At 46.2% G+C, this 17,551-nt stretch overlaps 3 protein-coding genes and 1 long non-coding RNA gene across 11 annotated transcripts in view; 2 read left to right on the top strand and 2 right to left on the bottom strand.

The window, feature by feature from the left end:
* The window catches only part of ABHD2 (abhydrolase domain containing 2, acylglycerol lipase), a 122,678-nt gene that overhangs the window by 4,182 nt on the left and 100,945 nt on the right, over positions 1 to 17,551 (bottom strand). For 5 of the 8 annotated variants that reach the window (XM_077937830.1, XM_028850248.2, XM_028850249.2 and 2 more), the window contains 4 exons: positions 15,802 to 15,912; positions 12,953 to 13,022; positions 10,489 to 10,573; positions 6,338 to 8,346 (listed from right to left, as the gene is read on the bottom strand). In XM_077937830.1, coding sequence (XP_077793956.1) covers positions 8,150 to 8,346; positions 10,489 to 10,573; positions 12,953 to 13,022; positions 15,802 to 15,912 — 463 coding nt within the window. In that variant the 3' untranslated portion in view covers positions 6,338 to 8,149. 8 annotated transcript variants of the gene reach the window in all.
* On the bottom strand, positions 457 to 3,385 carry LOC114679488 (uncharacterized). Its single transcript, XM_077940313.1, has 5 exons — positions 3,077 to 3,385; positions 2,880 to 3,029; positions 2,727 to 2,847; positions 2,595 to 2,641; positions 457 to 2,474 (listed from the first exon to the last, which is right to left on the bottom strand). Exons 1-5 carry the CDS (start codon positions 3,239 to 3,241, stop codon positions 2,214 to 2,216), a joined length of 744 nt encoding a protein of 247 aa, XP_077796439.1. The 5' UTR covers positions 3,242 to 3,385; the 3' UTR covers positions 457 to 2,213.
* On the top strand, positions 1,016 to 1,791 carry LOC699378 (vesicle-associated membrane protein-associated protein A). Its single transcript, XM_015142973.3, is given in 2 exon segments — positions 1,016 to 1,301; positions 1,304 to 1,791. Coding segments are annotated over 2 exon segments (774 nt in total).
* Positions 2,607 to 2,821, top strand: LOC144330094 (uncharacterized). Its single transcript, XR_013395965.1, has 2 exons — positions 2,607 to 2,741; positions 2,782 to 2,821. It is a non-coding gene; the product is annotated as an uncharacterized LOC144330094 (long non-coding RNA).

Here is a 17,551-nt window from a genome sequence, read left to right as displayed (position 1 = left end):
AGTTTGAGACCAGCCTGGGCAACACAGCAAAAAACTAAAAACTAAAAAATTAGCCAGGTACAGTAGCAAGTCCCTGTAGTCCCAGGGGCTACTCGGGAGGCTAAGGCAGGAGGATTGCTTGAGCCCAAGAGGTCAAGGCTGCAGTGAGCTGTGATCATGCCACTGCACTCCAGCCTGGGCCACAGAGCAAGAATCTGTCTCTAAAAAATAAAAAAGTAGAAAACAGATACTTCACTTATTTTAGTTCTTGGCTTTCTTGCCTGGAGAAGATGGGGTTGTGAAGATGCTTGTGGCCTGGTCAAGGTTTTGGTATTTGTTTGCGAAGATGGACTAACATCAATTGTGGTGCAAAAATGGGGTTTTGTGTATTTCCATTAATCTCATACTTTGGTGAAGACACAGGAAGAATCCTTTCAGATGGAAAACTGACACTATACAAAGGACACATAGCCACACCACATTTTTAGTCTTTATTTTTTAAGTAAATTCCATTGAATCAAATATAACAAAATTACAGTTTTTGTTTGTAATGATCTTTGTTCACCACCACACAATCATAGTAGAATCGAAAGTAATATGAGCACATAAAATGATCAAGGACATCATTGTTTAGTATAATTTCTTATTAAAGGTAAATATCCCCATATTTAGAAAAAATTGCATTGCTAGTTGCAAATCTTAAACACCTCAATGCTGAAGGATCCTGTATTTCCCCCCCAAAGATCCAGCAGCACAGAGGCTTTCAGAACACAAACTCAAAAATATAGTATTTTCAGGGCAGCATTTTAAGTTTCAGAAACCCAAACAAAACAAAACAAAACAAAATCAGAATTAGGAATGTGAAAGTGATGGTTCTCAAAAAGTCAATTGGGAAGCAGATCTGCCAACATAAGAATGTGGTTGAACAGAGACTAACCAGGAAAAGGAGAGATGCAAACTCGCTCCCCCTCCCCCCTCGCCATCGTCCCCCGCCCCCAGCGAGCAAACCGCCTCGCTGCTCTGTGCTGTCTCTCTGATGGCGTCCACCTCCGGGGCCATGGCGAAGCACGAGCAGATCCTGGTCCTCGACCTGCCCACAGACCTCAAATTCAAAGGCCCCTTCACAGATGTAGTCACTATAAATCTTAAATTGCGAAATCCATCGGATAGAAAAGTGTGTTTCAAACTGAAGACTACAGCGCCTCACCGGTACTGTGTGAGGCCCAACAGTGGAATTATTGACCCAGGGTCAACTGTGACTGTTTCAGTAATGCTACAGCCCTTTGACTATGATCCGAATGAAAAGAGTAAACACAAGTGTATGGTACAATTTTTGCTCCACTGAACACTTCAGATATGGAAGTTGTGTGGAAAGAGGCAAAACCTGACGAATTAATGGATTCCAAATTGAGATGTGTATTTGAAATGCCCAATGAAAATGATAAATTGAATGACATGGAACCTAGCAAAGCTGTTCCACTGAATGCATCTGAACAAGATGGACCCATGCCAAAACCACACAGTGTTTCACTTAATGACACCGCAACAAGGAAACTAACAGAAGAGTGTAAAAGACTTCAGGGAGAAATGATGAAGCTATCAGAAGAAAATCGACACCTGAGAGATGAAGGTTTAAGGCTCAGAAAGGTAGCACATTTGGATAAACCTGGATCAGCCTCAACTGCATCCTTCAGAGATGTCACCAGTCCTCTTCCTTCACTTCTTGTTGTAATTGCAGCCATTTTCATTGGATTCTTTGTCTTTTGGAGACAGTCTCACTCTTGTCCCCCAGGCTGGAGTGCAGTGGCATGATCTCGGCTCACTGCAACCTGTCTCCTGGGTTCAAGCAATTCTCCCACCTCAGCCTCCCTAGTAGCTGGGATTATAGGCGCCCACAACCACACCCAGCTAATTTTTGCATTTTTAGTAGAGACGGGGTTTCACCATGTTGGCCAGGTTGGTCTCGAACTCCTAACCTCAGGCGATCCACCTGCCTTGGTCTCCAAAGTGCTGGGATTACAGGCGGGAGCCACCATGCCCGGCCTTCATTGGATTCTTTCTAGTGAAATTCATCTTGTAGAGTGAAGCATACAAAGTGCTATTTCTTTTTTTTTTTCTTGACCAGAAAAAGATTCGTTTACCTACCATTTCATTGGTAGTATGGCCTGCGGTGACCATTTTCTTTTGTGTGTGTACAGTGCCGTATAGGCTTTGCGTTTAATGATCTCTTACGGTTAGAAAACACAATAAAAACAAACTGTTTGGCTACTGGACAAATTGTATATTACCAGATCATCACTAGCAGGTTTCAGTTGCACATTCAATCCTTTATGAAATTCATAAAGAATTGTTCTGGGAAGTGGGGAGCGCCTCTGCCAAGCCCCTATCCCGTCTGGGAAGTGAGAAGCCTTTCTGCTTGGCCGCCCACCCTCTGGGAAGTGAGGAGCGCTTCTGCCAGGCCCCTGCCCCATCTGGGAAGTGAGGAGGGCCTCTGCCTGGGGGCTGCCCATCTGGGAAGTGAGAAGCGCGCCTGTCTGGCCGCCCACCCTCTGGGAAGTGAGGAGCGTTCTTCCTGGCTGGCTGCCCACCCTCTGGGAAGCAAGGAGCGCCTCTGCCCAGCTGTCCCACCATCTTGGAAGTGAGGCATACCTCTGCCCGGCCCCTGCCCTGTCTGGGAAGTGAGGAGTGTCTCTGTCCGGCCACTGTACCTTCTGGGAAGTGAGGAGCGCCTCTGCCTGGCCACCCACCATCTGGGAAGTGAGGTGCGTCTCTGCCTGGCTGCTGCCCCATCTGGGAAGTGAGGAGCGCCTCTGCCTGGCCACCCACCATCTGGGAAGTGAGGCACGCCTCTGCCTGGCCACCCACCATCTGGGAAGTGAGGCACGCCTCTGCCTGGCCACCCACCATCTCGGAAGTGAGGTGCGTCTCTGCCTGGCTGCTGCCCCATCTGGGAAGTGAGGAGCGCCTCTGCCTGGCCACCCACCATCTGGGAAGTGAGGCACGCCTCTGCCTGGCTGCTGCACTGTCTGGGAAGTGAGGAGCGCCTCTGCCTGGCCACCCACCATCTGGGAAGTGAGGAGCGCCTCTGCCTGGCCACCCACCATCTGGGAAGTGAGGCACGCCTCTGCCTGGCTGCTGCACTGTCTGGGAAGTGAGGCACGCCTCTGCCTGACCACCCACCATCTGGGAAGTGAGGCACGCCTCTGCCTGGCTGCTGCACTGTCTGGGAAGTGAGGCACGCCTCTGCCTGACCACCCACCATCTGGGAAGTGAGGTGCGTCTCTGCCGCCCGCTGCCTCGTCTGGGAAGTGAGAAGCGCCTCTGCCCGGCTGCTGTGCAACCCTCCAAGTGTGAAGTGACAGCCTTATGTGTGATCTTTTTGCTCTCCCCAAGTTTGCATTTTCGACATTAATAATAGTTTACTTTTTAAATAAAAGTTTTAAATTGGAGAATAAAAAAAAACTAACTTCAGCTTCTTCTTATTGGAGATGCATGAAAGCTCTACCCACATACATGCTAGGAAAAACAGTTCAGAAAACACGGGGGACTGACTCTTCCAAAAGAAGCAGCTGTCTACTCTGCGGCCTACTTCCAAGGGCCACTGTAAGAGGAAGCCTGGGCTGCAGCATTCGGAGGTAGCAGCAGCAGAGACGGGAAGGAAGCAGGCCTTGCCTTGTGTGGCATTCCAGTTCCCTCTGTCAGCAGGGGCCAGATCCCCCTTCCTTAGCTTCAACTACAATTTGGCAAAAGCAATTCTAGGGCAACTGGGGGCAGTAGGGGCGTAAGGGGTTTACTTCCCTCTGCTTAGATAACAGAGGTAGAAGAAACACTTTCCATCAATTGCTTGGCCTCTAAATGCCACAGGCAGGCTACTTTTCATGGCTTTTCAAAGCATCCAAGCAATCCAAAGTGGCTTTGAACAGCAGAGTAAGGCCAAGAAGGGTAAAAAGGGGCCAGAGCTGAGGTGTTTGGGCCAGTTCTGGATCACTCATATTGTTGAGGGAGGGATGGGAGCATAAGATAACAAGGAGCCTCAGTCCACTTGAGGAAATTCTCTGGTTTTGCTGCAGTTTCGCTTCAAACTTCCACAGCAGAAGAATTTGAATTCTAATGCCACAATATTGTTGTAATACCAGGGATTCTCTAGAGGCAAGTTAAGGCTTTCTGGGCAAAGAAAACAATTCCAGATGATATTGTGACAGAATGCTACAGTGAAATGCTTCTTAATGACTCTCCTGTCCTGCCTAAAGGACAAAGACCTATGAGTGACTTCAACTTGACGTGATGTTTCAGTGATCTTTACTTCAGCTCTAAGTCGGAATCAATGGCACAGGAAAAGAAAAGCCTCTTACATCTCAGACATCTGCTTGCCGAGCAAACACAAACAAGAACACGTGTATTGTTTCTCAGGAGCTGGCAAAATAGATCTCCAGTCCCACAGTTACAAAGAGAGCTCTCATTCAGATGCCGGGCATATAAGCTCAGCTACCCAGAAAGTTCAGCTTTAATGGAGACTGTAGTTTTAGAATGAAAGCCTGAGCAGGAAGGATTTCTGCCCTGGGAATTCTCAATGCTCTGCCTGAGTCACACTGGAGGATGGAGATAGGCTCCTCATTCCAGCGGCCAGCACCTGCCACAGTCACAAGACCACCCTCAGAAGAGCAAGGATCTTACGATGACAATGGGGACTCTGAAGAGAAGCCAGTCAAAGACACAGGGCTTTGGACAAGATCAAGGGTCTTCACCAGGAAAGCTTAATGCAGAAGCCCCCTCCCTCCAAGTCCCCTCAGCATGAGCCTTGAGCCTTGACATAGTTGTTTCCACCTGCAAGGGCTGGAGAAGCCAAGTTCACACTGATGTTCAGCAATGTTCAAGCAAATGATGTGTAAATAGATTAAATGGTCTTAGAGATGGTCTAAGAGGAGGGAACAGGCTCAGAGAGGTGAGGTGATTTGCCCATGATCCAATGTGAATTAGAGACCATTAGGACAAGAACTCAGGTATATTTCCACTCTTATGGTGACTCATAAGGTTCCCAGTAAGCGTAAAATGCTGCAGAGAGGAGAATATTGCAACCAACAGCTTTCTGCTTTCACTCTGCTCTGGAGTCATTCGTGTAAACTCACAGCAGGAAAAGATAACAGTTTTCTTCAAGTCTGTTAAACTCACTTCTAACATAAAAACATTAAAGAAACTTGACACAATTTTTTGAGTCAGTTAAACCTAATTTGACTGGAATCAGTTACTTATAAGTATCTTCAAATTGCTTATGAGACACGGAGTACTACAGGAGAGATGTGGGTGCTTCTCCCCATTGGTTTTTAACACATTATTCCTGCAATGGAATTGTCCGCTTGATGCAATTTATAACCTCAGTTTGATTCTAAAATATAATATTCAAATACTCTTTAAAAATTCAGCCTTGTTTTCGCCCAAATAGAACCTTACTAGCAAAAGGGGGATTCATATAATCATCAGAAATGAATGACTTTGGGAAGAAAGGCAAGGACACCTGGAGGAAGGAAAAAGGATGACCTATCTATAAACTGCCACTCCCTCATTTATCAGGCAAGTTTGCAGCTCTGTAAATTCAATGCCTCTGTGCTCTCATTCAGGGACAAACAAGAATTCTCCAGTAAGACAGCCACAGTCACATTCGCATTTCCATGCCCAAGAGCCTGAAGCTTGAACAAAGGGCTTCAGTTAATTTCATGTGAGCCAAAATGGAATGTGAGTGCCATTCAGAGTCACACACTAAAAAGATTTCAGCTGGGACATTGGCTCCCACAGTCCTGGGGGAGCAAATTCCGGTTGTGTAGCAACAAAGGCTATGCTGCCAGCCCTGCCTGTCCTCCACAGGGGCCACCAGGACTGCCATGCAGACCAGGCTCCACCCTCCCCCACACCGGTTTGTGTGACAACAGGGCTGTCTTTTCTCTTCCCAAATTTCTGAATGGAGCTAGTACCTGGGCCAGCCACTATGTTGTCAGAATAGGTTAAGGGGTGTGGCCTCAGGCATATGAAAGGAGCCTCTCGCTCTTTTGTGGTGGTGATTCAATCCTAGGATGTTATTGCTTGGTTCACCTATTCTCATAAAAAGCCTTGAGAAATGAAGGTAGTAGTGGCAGAAATATGACTATCAATCGTCAGGATCACAGCTGTAGTTGGGTGAAGGGAAAAGTAAAAGGAGAGGGAATAGCTTCCAAATTGAGGGGTAAAGTGCCAGTCTGTGCTAAAAGAACATGAAAAGGAAATGTATTCGAGAAATAATACACTGGGGGGAAGAAAGTCATAATGATAGCGGTTGGTGAGTGTCAGAAATTATACCAAAGCAAAGTTGAGACCACAGAAATCTCAATTTTCTGAGACAAGGGCTGTTTTTGATGTTATTCAGATGATTTGGTGATTGTCAGAAAACAACTTCTTCAGGTTACGGACGTTCCCGTCACAGTCAGTTGGACCCGTGCCCAAACCACACCCACCTGTGGCCCTGAGGGTTGGCACTCAGTTGCTCAGGTGGCTCCTTTCATCCCTGAAACATCCATGCAGACCCATTACTTATATTCCAGTCTGTCCTGGAGTCAAAGGAGATGAAGGAGGGAAACTATCTTTTTAAAGTATCCAGGCAATTTTACTCATAGTTCTGTTTAGTTCCAGATAGCAACTGCTGATTTTTCAAAGTGCAGGGTTTTTAGATATTCAAGTACCACAGGATCGGAGAAAAGGAGTACTTGAAACCTAGAGTTGTGTTTTCACTTCAGAAGACACACTTTGGAAACACCTATCCAACAGACTACAAATATAGGCTATTAAATTAAAAATCTGGTTTCAAAATAATACCCACTTAGGTTGGAAATATCTGTCTCCAAACTCAGGTCCAACTTTTGAATTGTTTGGTATCAAAAAGCAAAGTTAGAGGAACTTGGGTTTAAAAACTAAAATTACAAGTGAGTGCTTAAAAAAAAAACAAAAACAATACCAAAACATCTTTTTATCAAATAAGGGACACACACACACACAAAACGCAAATGATGATATCTACATGCTTAGACTGGGAGAGCAGCTCCCAGGCTCCCCTGGAGGGATGTTCTCTCAAACCTCAGTAAACTGAGTTTGTCATTGAACTTTGAACCTGGTAGTGAGCTCAGCAATCTACCTGGTCCAAGTCCCCCATTTTAGAGGTGAAGAAACTGAAGTCCACAGGGACTTTGTTGAGGGTGAAAAGCTGAGCCAGGGCACAGCCCAGATGCTCAGCCCACCCAGAGCCCTTCTGAGACATCACACTGTGGTCACACGATGGCAGCTCCATAGCTGGCCTTGCTGCTCTGGAGACCATGGGAGCTAGGGGATACCCCTGATTGATTATGAATTCCAATAAAATGAGCTATGAAGATGTTTCCAATTCAAGGGCGCTGTTGAACAGCATTTCCAAAATTTGCTTGGTGATGAGAATCATCTGGGGCACTTGTCAAAAATTAAAATCCCCAGGCTCCTTCCCAGACCCAGTGAATCAGCCTCTCCGAGGGGAGGGACCTGGGAGGCTGAATTTTTAACAAGTGCCCCATGTAACTCTCAGCAGCAGCAAAGTGTAGGGAAATGATCTTAGAAGATAGGGTGAAAACTTGGCTTGTGACTCAAAGGAATTTCCTTTGCCATTTAAGAAGCCACACTCTGGCCTGGGAAGCCTGGCTTCTCAGGCTTCCAAGCTGAGCTGTGTCTTCAGCATTGGCCTGGAAGGGTGAGCTCTTTTTAAGGTCTACGTAAGGACACATACAAACCACCACAAAATGACATACACCCTTCACTGTTCTCAGGGAAAAGCCTTTTGGTGGCAAAGCAAACTTGCTATTCAGACACATTTTTAATAGGCAAACTAGATGTACTTGGCTTAAAAGCAACCAGATGCTGAAACTGGACAGAGGGCAAGAACTCTGTCACTTGTCACCATGACTAACAATGCAATGGAGAAAACCAGTAACTAAGCACAAAAATAAGCTGGAGCTCCCAGGAAGAGCTGCCTACTCCGAGACAGGTGTGCATGGTGGGTGCCCCCTGCTGATGGTGTGAGGTCAGATCCAGGTCACTGAGGGAGATGGGAGACCTGAAACAGGGGGTGAGGGGACGCAGCTTCCAGAGGAGGGCTGCTGGAGCATGCCAGAGTCCGGAGGCCTCACTCCAGGTCAGCCTCCACCTGCTCCGTGTCAGAGCACTGTGACTTGTTACGCTCCCATTGGCAAATGGCGTTGGCGTACTCCACCACCAGCTTATCCATCCATGTCAGGGGCTCCGGGAACAGCACAGAGCCCTCAAAGAAGCCCAAGTGGCCCCCATGCAGAGGCAGCACAAACATGACGTTCTCTCGTTTCTCTGCAGGGGAAAGGCAGCTGAGTGAGTTACTGTTCTCTAGTTTGCTCCAGGACAGGAGGTGCAGAGGTGAGCTGGCTAGGGTAGCCTGGGTTTTCCCCACAGGGGCAGTCACCTAAGTGGGCATTCAATCTCTACTCACTCTGCCTTGTTCAACAAAGAGGGGGCAGGCAAGACAGTGGCACCTAGCAGGTTTTAGAATACAGCTTGGCTTGGAGTTGAATGGGCACCAGCTTACACCCAGGCTGGCCCAGATGAATTAAATCAGAATCTCTGGGGGTGGGAGGTTGAGGAGGAGTGAGGGAGGGGAATTCCCAAGTGTTGGTATTGCTCAAGCTCCCCAGGTGATTCAATGTGTTTCCTAACTTTGTGCATCGGAATCACTGAGGATATCTTATTAAAATGCAGATTTTGATTTAATAAGCCTGAAGGGGGAGCTGAGATTCTCCAGTTCTAAAAAGCTCCCAGGTGATTCCCATGCTAGCGGTGGCGGCTGGGCTCTGAGTAGGGATTCATGGCATTTACAGTATCATTTGCTAGAGAACAAGGAGAATTCAATGGAGTCAATGATTTTTCACTACAGACATTTATCTTCAAGATTGGTTTTTTTGTTTTTTTGAGACGGAGTCTCGCTGTGTCACCCAGGCTGGAGTGCAGTGGCACGATCTCGGCTCACTGCAAGCTCCACCTCCTGGGTTCACGCCATTCTCCTGCCTCAATCTCCCAAGTAGCTGGGACTACAGGCGCCCGCCACCATGCCCGGCTAATTTTTTGTATTTTTTTTAGTAGAGACGGGGTTTCACTGTGTTAGACAGGATGGTCTTGATCTCCTGACCTCATGATCCACCCGTCTTGGCCTCCCAAAGTGCTGGGATTACAGGCGTGAGCCACCGCGCCCGGCCTATCTTCAAGATTCTTAAAGCTGCATGTTGTGTTAAAAGATGCCTAAGCTCTCAACGCCACATGCTAAGTGGCCATCCTGAAAAATAATAACCTAGAGCTTAACTTTATTTTTTATTTTTGATTTTTTTGAGACAGAAAAAATTACTGCAACCTCCACTCCTGGGTTCAAGCGATTCTTATGCCTCAGTCTCTCCAGTAGCATGTACCACCATGCCCAGCTAATTTTTGTACTTTTAGTAGAGATGGGGTTTCACCATGTTGGCCAGACTGATCTCAAACTCCTGACTTCAAGTGATCCGCCTACCTCGGCCTCCCAAAGTGCTGGGATTTATAGGCATGAGTTACCACACTCGGCCCAGTTGCTTCTATTTTTATGTTTAAAGCAGATGGAGAGGCTATCACAAGAGACAGCAGAACAGGATTTTTTGTTTTGCTTTTCAAGTCAAATTTTTTTTTTTTTTAATATTTATTTATTTTTAGAGACAGAATCTTGCTCTGTTGCCCAGGCTGGAGTGCAGTGACACAATCACAGCTTGCTGCAGCCTTGAACTCCTGGACTCAAGTGATCTTCCTGCCTCAGCCTCCTGAGTAGCTAGGACTACAGGCATGTGCCACCAGGTCCAGCTAATTTTTTTTTTCTTTTAGACAGAGTCTCGCTCTGTCACCCAGGCTGGAGTGCAGTGGCGCAATCTCGGTTCACTGCAAGCTCTGCCTCCCAAGTTCATGCCATTCTCCTGCCTCAGCCTCCCCATGTCCAGCTAATTTTCAAGTTTTTTGTAGAGGTAGGGTCTTACTATATTGCCCAGGCTTGTCTCGAACTCCTGGCCTCAAGTGATCCTCCCACTGCAACCTCACAAAGTGCTAGGATTACAGGTGTTAGTCACCGTACCTAGTACCGAATTTTAAATCTAAATATCTCTTTATGTCAAACTCTCAAACTTAAGGGAACCCTAACCCTGAGATAATTTCACAGAACATCAGGTGATTCCCCAGAGCCCTACTGGCTATGAATATACATGGTGGTCCTGTCTCATGCCCTGGGAGGAACATGAGGGGAGCCTGATGCCCAGGCCCCATCATAGCCCGAGGACTATCAGGCTACACAAAATAAGAACACTGACTGCTATGAGATGTCTTTCCCTAAAGAGGGTGTCTCCAGGAGATGACAGCATAGTGAAGGTGACAGAATTTACTGTGGCAATTTGCTGAGCTGCTGAGAGGGCAGTAGGAAGAAACACTTACCTGAAAGAGATTTTGGAATGGTTAGAAGACTTTCATGCACCAACGGATCGTCAGCTGCATTAACTAGCATGAGAGGAACATAAATCTGCAACAAGAAAATAAAGCAGAATTAAATGACTGATTCCCATTTTCAGACCCCATTGATTCAAGGCTCAAACTCACTGCTGGACATATTTTTGAAGCAAAGGGAAGAGGGTCACAGTTCAGCTTGCTGAACAGGTAGAGTAAGGACGCCTTGTATTTTCCGGCAGTGTGATGAGTTACATCTGCCATTGTGATTACTGCCCTGGAAGCAGGAGTGTGCAGAACCAAAGCTTCCTGATGATCATCAGAGTGTTTCAGATTAGCCATGCCTTTTAGGAAATGACTTTATAATGAATTATGTACATATTAATTCAGTTTATATCACGGGAAGGAAAAACGAAGTGCACTCCACACCAGACAAAAGAGATTCTAGAGGAATCTAGGCCAAGGCTGGGCACAGTGGTTCATGCCTGTAATCCCAGCACTTTGGGAGGGTAAGGTGGGAGGGCTGCTTGAGCCCAGGAGTTTGAGACCAGCCTGGGAAACATAGTGAGACCCACAACCCAGTCTCTATTTGTTAAAACAAACACAAAAACAAAAACAGAACAAATCAAAAGAATCTAGGTCAGGAGTGTGGCTCATGCCTATAGTTCCAGCTACTCAGGAGGCTGAGGCAGGAGGATCATTTGAGCCCAGGATTTCAAAGTTGTGGTGAACTATGATCACGCCACTGCACTCTAGCCTGGGAAACAGAGCAAGACCCTGTCTCTTAAAAAAAAAAGAAAAAAGAAAAAGAATCTGAAGGTTGAAAACAGGAGTAGGCTGGTGGATATTGGAAAACCATTGGCAGGGTTGCATTCAACATCCACTTTACTAAAACAGCCAATAGCCTTCTTTTTCATTTTAGTGGAGATGGTACTGATAGGGAGACTCAGATGTCATTGAACAGCCATACTGAGGCAGTGAATGATTGTGCTATCCTGTAGCTCTCTGATGTTGGCTCTAGACAGCTCAACATTCCTATAATGGCTTAAATGATGACATCAGGCCGGGCGCGGTGGCTCACGCCTGTAATCCCAGCACTTTGGGAGGCCGAGGCGGGCGGATCACAAGGTCAGGAGATCGAGACCACGGTGAAACCCCGTCTCTACTAAAAATACAAAAAATTAGCCGGGCGCGGTTGTGGGCGCCTGTAGTCCCAGCTACTCGGGAGGCTGAGGCAGGAGAATGGCGTGAACCCGGGAGGCGGAGCTTGCAGTGAGCCGAGATCGCGCCACTGCACTCCAGCCTGGGCGACAGAGCGAGACTCCGTCTCAAAAAAAAAAATGATGACATCAAAAGTCTGATGATGCTAAACTAGGAGGGATGGCTGATAAGATAGCACAACTACAGTTCCCAGTGATCTGCTTTAGCCAGGGGAATGGTGGGCCAAACCTACAGGTGGACATTGACAAGAATAAATGGGAATTCCTGTGTTTGGATAAATAGGGGAGACTGGCTTGTTGGTCATTCAGGTTAAACAAACATATGGAGATTTTGGTTGGCCACAAACTTAATACACACAAGGTTTATTGTAGCTGCTAAAAGTTGCATTAATACAAACCAGTCTACCTTATCAACAGACACGCTCAGCTGGGCGTGGTGGCTCACGCCTGTAATCCCAGCATTTTGGGAGGCTGAGGCAGGTAGATCACGAGGTCAGGAGTTTGAGACCAGAATGACCAACATGGTGAAACCCCGTCTCTACTAAAAATACAAAAATTAGCCAGGTGTGGTGGTGCACTCCTGTAATCCTAGCTACTCAGGAGGCTGAGGCAGGAGAATCGCTTGAACCTAGGAGGTGGAGGTTATGGTGAGCAGAGACTGCGCCATTGCACTCCAGCCTGGGCGATAGAGTGAGACACCATCTCAAAAAAAAAAAAAAAACACCAAGAAAAAAGAAAAAAAAGAAAAAGAAAAAGAAAAAAAATAGACATGCTCATCATCACTTTGATACAGAAACACATCAGCTTTACTCTGTGCTTTACCAGATAATGGCAGGAATTTTGAGTTCAGTCTTAGGCACTATGGTAACAAAATACAGAATGGCCAAAAGAGGGTCCCGCATGGTAAGAAACCTAGACAGATCTCATTGATCTGGCAGAAATCAGACAGGATTATGCTGTCAAAGGAAGACTAACAAAAAGGTGGGTGTTGGAGCAATTTTAAAGGCCCTCACACAGATATGGGAGCACACCAGTCTAAGGGGCAGCTCTGGGATTAATGTATGGCAGTTACAGAGGGAGAAAGTACGGTTCAATAAACAAATCCAAGCTAAAAGAGCGGTTGGAGCCAGATTCCAGCTAAGCTTCCACCAGGAAAATTTAGGAGGGATATTTGTTGTATTGTGTGCGAGGCTGGATGGAGTGATGCTAATTCTGAGCCAGTGATGGTCACTCACCCTGTGCAGGTACCGCATGCAACTTTCTTCCTCATAGTATTCCTTCAGGGAGTTATAGCCATGAAACTTCCTGGAACACACCAGAAAAAGAAAAAAAGAAAAAGGATAAAACATTGGTCATAAGATCAGAATGCTGAGCCGATTATGGCTTCAGTTCCTCATGCTAACTTGTGGCATTGGTAGAGTAGACAGAGGCAGGAGTTAGGCCTGAATGCTGAGCTGATTTTATGACTGTTCCAGATCCTGCGCTAACTCATCATATCAATGTAATGTATGTAGGTAGCAAGATTCGGGGTTAAGAGCACTGGCTTTGGCATCGGGGTTCAAATCCTGCTTCGGTCATTTACTGGCTATGTGATCTTGGGCAAATGGTTCAACTTATCTGAGCCTCAGCTTCTCCTGTATAAAATGAATCTGAAGGCAGGGCCTTCCTCAATGGAACTGTGAGACTTATGATGTTAAAGTGCTTATTACCATCATGACCCACCCAGAGTAATTACCCTGTAGTAATTGTTATCTATGTAATTATTAGTGTATGTTACATCTCTTGAGGCAGTATAAAACCAGTTGTCACTACAGATATGGAGAAACTGAAATTCAAGGACATTTACTGGAAGTTTCCTATTAACAGAGTTCTTGGTGGAGTAACAGGACCACTGTGAACTGGAATAAAATATGTATTAGATAACAGAAATGAGACTGTCATTCAAAGTTACCAATTCTGTCCCTTTATCTCTGACTACTGCTCCATATCTCTGACTACGGAGCAATAGAGATAAACTGGCAGGTAACAAAACCTTCGGTGCTCGGCATGAATGAGGGGCCGCAGCTCTGCCCTGCTCTGCTCTGTGCTCCCAGAGGCCCCACAAGGTTCATCCTGGAGCTCTGACACCAGGAGGCCCAGGCCAGAGGATCTCAAAACCTCTTTCCGACACAGATTAGGGCCTCTGACTTCTGAATGGCGGGTCTTCCTGTTCTGACTAGGGTCTTTAAGCTATCCTCCCTCCCCGAAAGCTGTGGATCTCATTAGACATCTCTGCCTGGGAATGGCCTGGAAAGCTCAGGCTGGACTATTAGGGCCCTCTTGACAGGGAGGAGGCCAAGTGTAGAGATCATCGCCAAGATGCCTGTCCTTGTGAAATCAGTTCGTTTGCAGTCTCAGCAGGCAGGGAATGCATTCTATCCCTCCAGTATTGCTGGGATGGATCTATGAGGAGGCCACCAAGACTGGTTATGATCATAAAATTGCTACTATCCAACACTATTAAAGAGGAAAGACTTTGGAGAGTGTTGAGAAACATTCTCTTTTGGGCATAAAAAATTTAGGAGATGAATGGGAAATTTAATTTGTTTTTCTTTTTTTCTTACTACACACCGCAATACAGTCACACACCTTATCTTAAGTGAGGGTGGGTAAGATGCGTTTTTCACCTTCTGAACATACCAGCAATTTCCTAGTTTTTATTTCCTTTGAGAAACTGTTAGCAGGCATATTTCAAGGTTACTTGGTGTAAGAAGGCTACTAAAATCTCGTAAGGAAGCAAAGCAAAGCAGAGATCCTATACCCTCAGGTCAATATCTGCCTATCTATTAGATGAAGAATAATTGCTTGCTTTAAACTACATCTAAAAATATCAAATAATTTATTTTTTATTTTTTAGGGACAGGACCTTGCCCTGTTGCCTAAGTTGGGCTCCACTGCAGTGTTGTGACCATAGCTCACTGTAATCTCAAACTCATGAGCTCAAGTGATCCTCCCGTCTCAGCCTCCCAAGCAGCTGGGACTACAGGTGTGTGTGCCACTATGCCTGGCTATTTTTATTTTTCAATTTTTTTTTGTAGAGACAGGGACTTGCTATGTTGCCCAGGCTGGTCTCAAACTCCTCACCTCACGTGATCCTCCAGCCTCAGCCTCCCAAAGTGCTGGAATTACAGGCATGAGCCACTGTTCCTGGCCTCAAATGATTGTTAAATAAAAAGGATCACGTCTTTAAAGAGAATGATGAGGTCAGAAGTCAACTTTTCCTTTTTCAGCTAAGGGTAACCTCAATCAGAATCTACTGGTATCAGGAAAGAAGACACTATCAAGATTGCAACCTCAGGTGCCTGGAGGAGAGAGGCAGGTAGAGTAGATGAATGAAGTGGGCAGTATTTGTGTCTCACACTCAGGGGAGTCTCCATGCCCCAAAGTAAGAGGCTCTGTTCATTTTGCTTGAAACACACAGCCCTCTTGGTCTATCTTCTGTTTTCCTACTTTTTTTTTTTTTTAATTTTGAGAAGGGTCTTGCTGTGTCGCCCTGGCTGGAGTGCAATGGCATGAACACGGCTTACTGCAGCCTCAACCTCCTGGGCTCAAGCTATCTTCCCCCATGGCCTCCCAAATCCTCCTAGGATTACAGGCGTGAGACACTGCCCCCAGCCAGTTTTTCTATTCTTGTTAGAGACACAGAGAAGTACAAGAAATACTTCCTTTGCCTTTTACTCCACTGCAAAATGCAGATTAATGTGGCACCTGACACTTGCCCTGTTGTTGAGGCAGGACAGGTAGGGTGAAGACTGCCCACGCTAGGGCCTGCACGCCCCAGTTCCTTGAATCAAGCTAACTATGCTTTGTAGGAATGCAGAATGGGTCGTCAGACCCTTTTCCTATTTTCCAGGAGAAACTAGACATTTAAATGTTCCTGTGAAATCTTCTGTTTTTAAACACTAGACACTTACTTAAAGGGAAAAAAAGCACCCTTAACACTAAAGTAGGCAGAGCAAAGCACTAGTGCTAGGCAGAGCTGACCTGCAGCCTCCCGACTGGCACCCTGCCCCAGAGCGTCTCTCTCCCGCCTGCGCGGACATACCTCATCACATTGTCATCAATCTGCATCAGGGATGTTGCTGTGTAGAGCCGGCTCAAGTCCGTGTCCTCCAGGCTCTGGGGTTTCTTAACGTGGTCTCCAAAAAGAGCTTGCCTAGAGCAAACAAAAGCAAACAGAGATTAAGATGTGGGGGATGAACAACCACAGCAGAGCCTGCTTCCTTGCCAGAGCAAGCCAGGAGGCAAACCCACTGTGGTCAGTTAGAAATAGAATCTTTAACCTTTGGAACATCCCAGAGGATGAGCTGGCGCTGTTGACTTTTGAATAACTGTAGAAAGATGAATGTCAAAACCTTATTTCCCTTTTCAGGGGTACCCAGACAAACTAAAGATTGGGTTTGAACCTAGTTGAATATTTAAAAACCTTCAGCACAGGGGAGGGGGACTCAAGATGGGCCCTGTGGTGAGTGGTGGGCCGTGGGCCAAGCCGTAGGGGCCTCGTCCTTACACTGTGTTGACAATGTCCCCCTTGGCAGAGACCCTTCCCCTTAATGAGCTGTTTGTGTTGCTTAACAAGGAAGACTCAGTGTGCAGGAAGGAGTGGGAAAAAACCAAACAAAAACCAAGGAAGACAAGGGTTAACTCATTTAGCATTTGGGCAAATCAACAGCTCTCTAGTGTCTCAGATAAAAGCTAACATCTATTCAGGAGAGCAATCATTTTTTTTTTTCCCCAACCCCCAAGTGGAACCAGCATTTCTATTAAGAAAAAATCCATCTTGAGAGGATGACATTAGAGGTAGGGGTCACAACATGCCCTTTTGACCTCTCTTCCCAGCAAGGGCTCTCAGTCACACACCTAGAAGCAGACTGAGTTTGCTGAAGCATAGCCCTGGATTTATTAAGGAAGGATTTATTATGCCAACTTGGTGTTCTGCTACCCATTCACAACCTCTCCAAAAGAAGAACACATTTCTGTAGCATTTATTTTTTTCAAAAGACTGTTAGGAAGATTATATACCTACTGGACAGAATGTACAAATTCAAAGTTAACCTAAAATTTCTAGATGTTTGACTTTCTGTAGTAAATTTGAAAAATGTAAATACTTAGCACACACTCAAAGGGGTCTCATAATTTGAACATTCTAGACTAATTAGTAGCAAGACCAGGTTCCTTTAGCAAAACAAATGTTTCCTGGGAGGAGTCACTTTCGACTCCAGAGGTGCAGAAAGGCAGACAAAGGACTTGGACTTGGTGTCAGAGGCCTGGATCCACCCCTTCTGGCTACAAAACCTCTGCAATCTCCAGACCCATCCAAACCTCGGCTCAGCCACATGCACCTCAGTGCCCAGCACACTGCTATATCTCAAACATGAGCCGAGTGGGAACAGCTGATTTTTCAGCCAGCACAGGGGACATAAGTCTCCCTCTGCTCTCCTTCCTGAAACGAGGACATGAGGACACATCTGGCAATGTGGCAGCCTGATGGGGCCTTCGAGCCCAGCCTTGCTCAGGCACCATGTGAACGCCCACCCATAGGAAGTCCAATCTGGGGTGTGTGGCCTGCTTTAGCCAATGAAAAAAAGATAACAAGAAACCAATCATTTAGTCAGATTGCTTTTCCTAGGGTGGTACCAAAAATGCCCCAGATTTTTTTGAGTGCACGGGTGTGTCTCGGGTGCTGGGAGCAATCAACACATGCCTAAGCCCTCCAATGCTCTCCAGTTTGGTTTTAGACATAGGATTTACAGAGGGGAAGCAACAGAAAAGCAACTTGGGCATGGATGAGTTGG

The sequence above is a fragment of the Macaca mulatta genome, chromosome 7 (genome assembly GCF_049350105.2).
Source record: "Macaca mulatta isolate MMU2019108-1 chromosome 7, T2T-MMU8v2.0, whole genome shotgun sequence".
Lineage (NCBI taxonomy): Eukaryota > Metazoa > Chordata > Mammalia > Primates > Cercopithecidae > Macaca > Macaca mulatta.
This window is presented reverse-complemented; position numbering and strand designations above follow the sequence as displayed.